The sequence below is a fragment of the Xiphophorus maculatus genome, chromosome 17 (assembly GCF_002775205.1).
Source record: "Xiphophorus maculatus strain JP 163 A chromosome 17, X_maculatus-5.0-male, whole genome shotgun sequence".
Taxonomy (NCBI): domain Eukaryota; kingdom Metazoa; phylum Chordata; class Actinopteri; order Cyprinodontiformes; family Poeciliidae; genus Xiphophorus; species Xiphophorus maculatus.
Genome location: NC_036459.1, coordinates 14667633 through 14676914, shown reverse-complemented (window position 1 = coordinate 14676914; position 9282 = coordinate 14667633). Strand labels below are relative to the sequence as shown.

The following is a 9282-nucleotide window of genomic DNA, read 5'->3' as shown; positions in this document are numbered from 1 at the left end:
CTAAAATGGAATTTTTGATTAAGTGCTCAACAGGAAAAACGTCACGACCTACAAACTACTTCTCCTCTCTCTAAAACAGAGGTGTCAAACTCCAGTCCTCAAGGGCCGCTGTCCTGCAACTTTTAGATGTGCCTCTGCTGCACCACATCTGAATAGAATAATTAGATCATTAGCAAGGCTATGCAGAACTGATCTACACAAGGAGGAGGTAATTGATCCATTTCTATCCAGTGTTTTGTACCTGTGGCACATCTAAAAACTGCAGGACACCGGCCCTCGAGGACTGGAGTTTGACACCTGTACTCTAAAAGATCAAGTGGGGATAGTTACAAGACAGAAGTTGTTGTCTGAGACATGTTGGGTGATTTAATTTTGTCGTCTTTTTGATGCACAAACACACACTTGGAAACATGAATTCTCTCTGGATTGCCCCAAGAAAGCTTTGTCTCAATCAGAACTACACACCAAGGCCACTTGCTCCTTTAACCTGCCGTTATCTGTTATGCATGGCAGCTGTTTCAGTATGCCTCAGTGTGCTTCTGCCTCAGAAAGCGATGTATTATGCACTGAGATGCACGGGGCTCTGCGTGTCTGCAGAGGTGGTCATAGGTCAGCGGGGAATCTGGTGGATTCCTGATGCATACTCCAAGAAATTACCACAGTGTTCGCCGAAGGTGTGTGTGTCTGTGTATGCAGGGTCTGTGAGCGGACGGGAGAGTGTAAATGTATGCGTGCTGATGTGTTGGCCGAAAGCTGACCGATGCGTGGTGAAAGGGTCGACCTCGTCGCAGGGAGTTAGAGAGGAATCCTGACGAAGGCGTGACCTCGCCGCCGATCCGCTGGCTCCAGAAACGGACGAATACTCACAACACACTCCTGCGCTGAGCACCCCGTATGCTACAACACACAGAAACGGAGCTGAAAAGGAAATAAATTGTAGTTTTCAGCATTTAAAGGAACAATTGAAAAAGATTTGGTCGCATACGGTAAAGGTCCATGAAAGGACTTTAAAACACTGAACAGTGTTGTAATAGTTTTGGGTTTTTCATTATAGGTTAGTTTTATTTCATTTAGACTTTTTTTTTCCATCTAATTCAGTGATGTTTAAATGAGGTTTTAGTGTGTGTTTGCTATTTTTACTAGTTCCATATCATCTTGTTTTACTTTAGTTTTTATTAGTTTCAGTAGTAGTTTTAGTTTATGGTTAACTTTGGTTTATCTTTACGCACAGAATTCAAAAAGGTCAGAGTATTGTGTTGTGATTATGTATACATCGATTTGGTCATGAGAACTCAACAGAAGATACAATTTTCAGGAAACATACTTAGTTATTGTTGAACAACCGACTCACTCTGGTGAGTCTTGGAGATCCTCAACATATTTTTGACATTTGCGAGATGTAATTTTTTGGGCGGTTTTTTAGCATTGGCTTTGCGTACGGATGCGTTTTTTTCCAGCCTCTTTCTTGTTATGAATCATGACCTATGACCTTTGCTAAGACAAGTAAGGTCTGCGTTACATTAGATGTTATTCTTGGTTCTTTTGTGCTCACCAGAGTGATTTTGGTGGGACGTTGGAAGGTCCGCCAGTGGTTCATAGTTCCATTTCTGGGTTATTCTAATAATCTGGAGTCCCACAGTCTTAGAAATGACTATTTCCCATCTGTTCTTAAATGTAAATTCCACAGTTAGCAAAGTTAAACTGAACTAGAAATGTGGATAATCAGTTAACTCGACCTGGTTGGTTTGGGATGCTTTTTTGTATTTGTTCAGCACATCTTCTTATTGAGTAGAGAGAACTGGTTTTTTTTCACAGCACTGTCTCTTTTTTCCCCCTCCTTCCTGATGAAATCTGTAACTTTTAACCTTTTTTCCACTGGCTCGCCATCGACAGAAACGAAGAGGCAATAAATACTACAGGAACCGAAGCGGTTAAGTTGCCTTTCTGTCGGGCTGTGGTTCTCCAAATGCCAGAGCGCAGCAGCGAGAAGGACTGCGGCGTCATTTCGTCATCCCCTTAAGTAAAAATCAATGAAGCAGCGAGAAAACAGAAAAGCTGAATTTCTGCAGGCTCAGGGGAGCAGAGAGGCAGAGTCGGTTATTAAATCTCTTTTGATACGAAACTTTAATCTGGCGATGATGAACAGACATTGTGACGACTGTTTTATAGGGAAAATGGAGTTTAGAAGAATTAACCCTAAATTAACTATAAAGTTTACTTTCAATGTTCCTGGGTTAGGAAAGCAGGAGGAAATTATTGACTCGAAACATTTCCTATGTTAATTTAAAAAAATAAAATAAAATAAACGTAACTGTTAATTCATCCAAGACTGCCCCCTTTTGACAGACCTGTGATACGGCAGCATGTTTATTTCATATATTGAGAAAAATAGACTCTCTCAAAATAGCAGGAGTATATGGAGCTAAATTGGGCCCAAAAGGTTTCTTGAAGAGAGTTTGAAGCTGTACAAAACAAAAAGATTTGAAACTGAAGAAAAACTGAAAGAAAAATGTTAAACTACTCTTCAGACTTGAGGATTTTTTTTTCTTCTTTAGAACAAACTTTATGGCCCCAATTTAGCTCCATAGAAGTAAAGCATACATGAAGAAAATGTTTTTTTTCTTCCCTTTTCCATCAGTTGACAAGTGAATCTTATGTAGAATTGTTGGATTTTTGTTTGTTTTTTTGAGAGTTCCTTGATATTTTTAGGGATCCAAGGTCTTATTTTAAATATATTACTAAAATGTTTAGTCGAGAAGAGTAGGGAGATATTTCTAGTATTGTCCGGCTTTAAAAAAATATAAGGTCTGCAAATATTTGGAAGGACACATCAAGAAAAAGAATTGGTACATAATGAAAAGAAAACTGCTGGATGAATTAATGGGATGGATGTATAACGAACAAATTGATAAAAGAATAAATGGATAAATGAGAGAAAAAGGCAATCGACACGTGTAAATTAACATAAAAGGGGACGAGTAAAAAAAACAGACAAATTGATGACTCAAACTCATATTTGTAATATGTTGCACCACTCAAGTTTTGCCGGTTTGTTTTGTTGTAACACGTTTTATTCAAAGTTTTATCAAAATGGGAAGGAATGGCTGGAACGTAACTGGACACAGAAAGATCCAGAGAAAACAGCGTTTCAAAACAACGTGAACCAGAGTTAAGTTGTACAATACCAGACAAGTGGAAGCAGCACCGTTCGGAAAGATGGCGAACTGATCTTGAAGCAGGTGTTTCTACCGAAACCCTTGCATGCTGCTGTGCGGGTCTACAAAGCTAAACTGACTAGAAAGAGAGGTAGAAAAACGACATCAGGTATATTCTATCGCAGACAGACGCTGGGTAAAACCGGAACTAGCAAAGCTAATCACATGTATGCAAATTAGCAAAGACAAAAACATCAAAGTACCAAAAAAAAACTCAACTAAACACACGACCCTGGATAGATATATTGTTTAGCTCCAGTGGATATTCATGGCTTTTGATAAAGTAAGAACTAAGGTAGTTATGGAAACCATTTCTACCCTCGTGGAATCAAGCTAGCAGTCCCGCTAACGTAAAGTTTTGAACATCAGTGTTCTTTGTTTGGCAAAAAAAAAAAGAAAAGAAGAAATTTTTGGTCTCTCTATTCGGCTTCAGATCACTTCACCGCTTCACTAATTCGTACCCATATTTTACCACCACTAACAAACTACAGTAGAATCCTAAACGAGAACAGAAAAGGAGCAAGTATCATTTAAGACATATAGTTCTGTGACTGAATGTAGATTTACACAGCAGAATTTCTTTCTTGGTTGAAGTAGGAATCTTCTTTCTGCCAGCTGACCCTGCAGTGCGCAGCAACAACTTGGAAATGAGCAGCGCTGTGTTATTCTACCCACCTTATCTTTAATACGACTGGATATCGGCTACCAAACTATGTGGTGGAACACACAAAGGACTTCAGTTCATCTGCTGCGTAAACGAGTACAAAAGGGTTCCAGTCAGGGATCCGACAAATGGTTGCTAAGAAACACCACATGGCTTCATTTTGTGCCTGAAAACACCTAAAAACAAAACAAAAAAAGGACGGTATGGTGAATGTGAGAAATAACCAGCAATTATCAAATTTACAGCTCAAGTTAGCAGAGTTTCCTTCGACAGTATTCCTATTTGTTTTCTACTTCGAAACTCCAAACTTCTCAAGTCTCAAATGAATATTGGAGTACAAAATATTTCCCAATATTTGAGTTGTATTTTCGGTACCATTGTGACACTATACAACGCTGAAGTTGGTGTCTGATTTGGCAGGGATATTTCATGCTTTTGCTGACATCTGGATACATTTAGATTAGCTATATCTCAGAATCTTATCAAATTTGGACTGGATTATCGTATTCTAAATACAGATTCTCTAAGGCGTTGTTTTTGATCTATGATACATTCACTGCTTTTTAAGATTCTGAAATTTTAAATACTGTTCAGGAAACTTGCTTAATGGGCTTCACTTCTGCCATTTACAGTAAAGGAAAGAAGGGAATGCACAAATTTCACTATAAAAAAGCAGCCAGAAAAAGCTTCTCCAGATGGAACATATTCTCCCAGACTACAGCAACAATATTTTCACAATAGTCTCTGTTGACGTCAGTCAGCTTTTCTTGAAATGAGGCTCAGAAATGTGGCCGTACAATTTTTGATCGAACTGATTGATTTTTATTGAGTTTCTAATGCCCGATACTGGTAACCATTTGCTGGTTTTTCTGGTTCCAGATGCCTCCTCACCACATGAACCTCTGCGTGGCCAGGCTCAGCGGCCAGGAGAAGCTCTTGGCGATGAACAGGTAAATGGTGGCAACGTTCACGACCGTGTACAGCAGGAACTCGCCGACGAGCCGTGAAAAAGTCGGGAGTGGCATGTGGAGACGGTACATCAGGTACGGGACGATGAAGTACCTGAACTCCAGGAGCTCCTGGGGAATCGTGGCTAAGACGAGACACGTCAGGTAGGCCAGGCTCAGAAAGAAAGAGCGGGACTTTAAGGTCTCTAGGAAGTTCCACCCGGTGAAAATGTAAGCCGGGACGAGCAGGAAGCGGATCAGCTTGTGCCTCTGGTAGATGTTTTTCCAGATGTAGAAGGGGAAATGGCGGTTATCAGCCAGGAGGTACTTGTGGACGTAAGTGAACTTCCAAACCAGAAGCAAGGAGACGATGGTGATGACAGAGAAGAACAAAGGATGCCTCTTCAGGGAGTTCCTGAAGCGGAGGGTTCGATGGAGGCACAGCGACACCGGGAGGGAGAAAAAGTAGGTGAAGGAGAAAAAGTAGAAGACCTGAGGGAAGTTGAAGCAGACTTGGTGGCTCATCCTGTCACCCACCACTATCCCCTCGTTCAACAACACGAACAGCAGGAAACCTGCTGCCACCACGGCATAAGGCCAGGTCACCTGCATCACCTCCTTCACGGTTTCAGGCGAGGTGAAGAAGTCCAAGGAGAACGTAATCACTTTCTTCACTCCTTGAGACGACAGAGGCACCCGGACGGCGGGGGGCTTCTCGTCCCTCTTCTTCGTGTACTCCATCCTCCAGACGTCGTCCATCTTGGCGGCCACCACTGTGCCGGCGCAAAACGCCACCCATACGATGTTGGTCTGGCGGAAGAGCACGGCGCAGACGCCGAGCAGCGCCGAGGCCTTGTGGCAGCCGTACAGCGTCATGAGGTACGCGAAGAGGATGAAGAAGGTGGATCCGGCGTCCGTGTAGTAGAGGAAGGTGAAGAAGTAAAGCACGGGGAAGGTGGACAGACACACCGCGGAGAGGATTCGCCGTAACATCAGCCGTGTCTGAAGAAGAGGTAAAATGGCATTAGAGAAAAAATGGCAACCTTTCCTCCCTCTTCCCCTCCCTCATGGTGAGGCAGCCTTACCTTGTCCCTATGGTGCAGCTTGCTTATGAGCAGGTACAGCACGTAGAAGTTCCCACAGTTAAAGAGCAGGTTGGTGAAGCGCAGCATGGCGGTGGAACACACCACGCTACCCGTCAGTTTGGCGAGCCACGTCATCGGCTTAATGATGCCCACCGAGACGAGGTAGAGGCCAGGGAGGGTGGTGATCATGGGGTCCCACTGACGACACCGGAGACGAACATCATCAGCATCATAGATCTCTCACTTCAAGGAGCTTTCTTTTAAATCATCATCTGGATCTGGTTGTCCTAAACTTATGTCGCCTCCTTGAGGGAGCCCCATGCAGTTAACGGCAAAATTATTTAACCAACCGCTTTGAAGCAGTTGGCTATGACTTATGAGTTTTAGGGCCGGACTAAGACAAAAAAAAATTATATTACGAGACAAAGTCTTACGAGAATTAAGGCATAATATTACTCGAATAAAGTTGTACGAGAGTAAGTTAAAAATAATATTATAAAGTAGAAATAATACTAGAATAAACTCGTATTACCAGAATAAAGTCATAATAATGCGGGAATAGCGGTATGACAGTCACTATAAATCGTGATAATACGAGAATAAGCTCATATTACCAGAACAGTCAAAATAATATTATGAGAATAAAGCTGTAATAACACAAGAAAAACATCATATGACAATAAGGTGGAAATAATACAAGAATAAACTGATATTACCAGAATAATGTCACAAAATTCGAAGCGTGAAGTCATTTTACGACGGCTCCTAAACAAAAAATGAATTGTTCTTGTGAAGTTTTACTTTAGTATTGGTTTTAAATGCTGTTAATCTTTTAATAAATCAGCATCAAGTTAGTATCAGTAGTAATACTTTGAAACAATTGTACAACGACTGAGTCTACTCGAAGATAAAGAAACAAATCACAGACTAGACGAGCTGGTCACGGCAGAAATGGATAACTATTGACGCTTTACCCAAAACAACTTTTTTATACAAGATTTCTGACTTTTCTTCTGGTAAAATAGTGTCTTTATTATGTTAATATTATGACTTTTTTGGAATTATAGGAAAAAAAGTCTTAGTCTGGCCCTACTGCTCCATTGTAATTGCCAGTCCTATCTGCTCTTCCATATTAGAATTCATTTTATTAGTAATATTTGCTGCTTTTATCGATTTTAAGCTTTGATACTTTCTACAATTATTAGAATGCATTAAAATAAAAATATTGTAACTAAAATGTGCTCGATTTTATGTCATTTTTATCGCTGTGTTGTGCTTTTGTACACATTACCAGTATTTTCACCGGAAATACTAATATAACCCATCAAAAGATCTCATATGTTCAGATCTCATATATAATTAAACCATATATTCTAACTTTATGCTACTCCCAATACCCATTGCCTGTGGTTCTCATCCATCCATCCATCCACCCACTAACACCTAGTGGGGTCGGGACTGTTTGGACCAGCTGACTCTGAAGTATGAGAACATTTCAGAAAAAAAAAACTATATGAAACACGATCTGAGCTGCTTTGGTGCTTCAAGACCTTGGATAGTTGGCAGTAATTGACCCAACCGTGAATTCCAGTATTTAGTGGGACAATTATCTAAAGCAAGGACATCAACAAGTCCACTTCTGAATGGTCCAGAAGTAATAATAAAAAGACATTTTGGAACATCTTCGTTGAAGGCTGGACTCGAATCCAATTTGAATGCTGTAGTGTGACCTTTAACAGGCTGGCAATGCCTAAAAACACTACAGTGTGGTTGAATGAAAACAATTCTGCAAATAAGAAAGGTCAAACACTGATTGCCAGATACTGGAAATGCTTCAAGGCAGTTTTTGAGACCAACCAGTTATTATGCGTAAGGGGCAATGACTTGATGATGATGATTTAATGATGGAAAAATTAACTTGTGTGTGTGGGGGGGTTGCAACACAGATGCAAACGGTGTTAAAAGCTATATAGCTAAGCAAACACCACAACACACCGTGCAGCTTAGAAGCCCTTAACTGTCACGATGACACGGTTTCTCATGGACTTCCTTGGAAGTGTTCAGGGGGCGACGGTTTTAAAGCCGTTAAAGCGCATTTCACGCTGCTCCATCCCGCCCCCTGGTGGTCGTCTTAGGAAACAAAGTCTTGCATCCTGCTCTGCCCTGGGAAATCCTCCTTTAAAATATCCAGTGGGGGGCGTGGCAGCCAGATGTTTATTAAAACACGTTTTTCTTTTCGCATGCATCGCGAAAAATCTGAACTTACTCGTGAGCTCACGATATGAGGTTTTAAAAAGATTTAGCACATGTGAGCTCAGCTCACAGCCTCTGCTAATGCATTTATTTGTGACTGCTATTGAGATTAAAGCCTCCACAAGCTGTCATGTCATTCTGGTCAAATAACAAAAACCCTGCTGTTGGTTCTAACCCTAATCCGTTACACAGTGATGGACCCATCCACAAACGGACGGTTACCTCTTTGAATTTCCCCTTGCAGTATCTCTGAGCCTGCGGGACGTGGAAGATCTCGTCCATGTAGGGATCCCGCTGCTCCCGCGTCACTTTGGAGAACAGCAGGCAGGACACCAAGAAGTTGATGCTGCACAGAGCTGAGAATATGTAGCCTTCGACTTTCTCCATGTTTTAATTCGCTGTTTTACAACGACACGCGACGAAACAGTCAATTTGGCCAAACTCTAACTGTTAGACTTGTGTATACCGCGCATAGCGACCACACCCCGTGGATTAAAGCTGGTACGTTCCCCAAATTCAGAGAGAAAATGGCTGAAAATGACATAAACAACAAAGAAAAACCGAGGAGTTTGGATTTCCAACAGCTGGATATCCGCCCTAGAATCGAGCTCGGGTGGAAACACTTTTACAACCAGTGGTTCCGACTGCCTTGCTCTTCGCTCAACGTCGACGCCACATTGTGAGTGGATGCAGCGTGACTTTACGTAAAATAAGAGTAGCATTGCTTCAGTATAAACTGACGTAAAAAGTAATTATTCAAAGACTGACTAAAGTGAAAGTAAGATATCACTTGGCAAAAAGTGATATCTTTTATCTGGCTAACTTGTAAAAAAAAAAACCAAAAAACTGCTATCGCACAGATACAAAAATAAATCTGTGAAAATTCTGCTATTTAAAAAAAAATAAATGTATAACATAAAAACAAAATCACAAGTTGAGACGAAGAAAAACGTTTCAAATCACATTTTTATTCTCATAAAACTTGGTAAACCACTGCAGTATCTCTATTTGAACAATGTAAGGTAATAGTGATATTTATATCCAGTATGGTGGATTTGGTTAAAAAAATATTTTCCTTGTAAACATTTTAGACACAATTAGGTAAGATGCTGTTTAAA

The 9282-nt window shown here is 40.9% G+C and overlaps 1 protein-coding gene across 1 annotated transcript; it reads right to left on the bottom strand.

The window, feature by feature from the left end:
• Nucleotides 1-3049: 3049 nt before the first annotated feature.
• Nucleotides 3050-8770, bottom strand: alg10 (ALG10, alpha-1,2-glucosyltransferase). The gene is made up of 3 exons (XM_023350579.1): nucleotides 8387-8770; nucleotides 5912-6109; nucleotides 3050-5828 (listed from the first exon to the last, which is right to left on the bottom strand). The coding sequence occupies exons 1-3, from the start codon at nucleotides 8549-8551 to the stop codon at nucleotides 4767-4769; spliced, it is 1425 nt and encodes a 474-aa protein (XP_023206347.1). The 5' UTR covers nucleotides 8552-8770; the 3' UTR covers nucleotides 3050-4766.
• Nucleotides 8771-9282: the final 512 nt, after the last annotated feature.

Excerpts from the sequence above, each read along its gene's own strand:
- alg10 (XM_023350579.1), bottom strand. The coding sequence starts at position 8,551 with ATGGAGAAAGTCGAAGGCTACATATTCTCAGCTCTGTGCAGCATCAAC. Across the intron at positions 6,110-8,386 it reads GCAAGGGGAAATTCAAAGAG|TGGGACCCCATGATCACCAC; the intron begins GTAACCGTCCGT and ends CGGTGTCGTCAG. Across the intron at positions 5,829-5,911 it reads AGCTGCACCATAGGGACAAG|ACACGGCTGATGTTACGGCG; the intron begins GTAAGGCTGCCT and ends CCTCTTCTTCAG.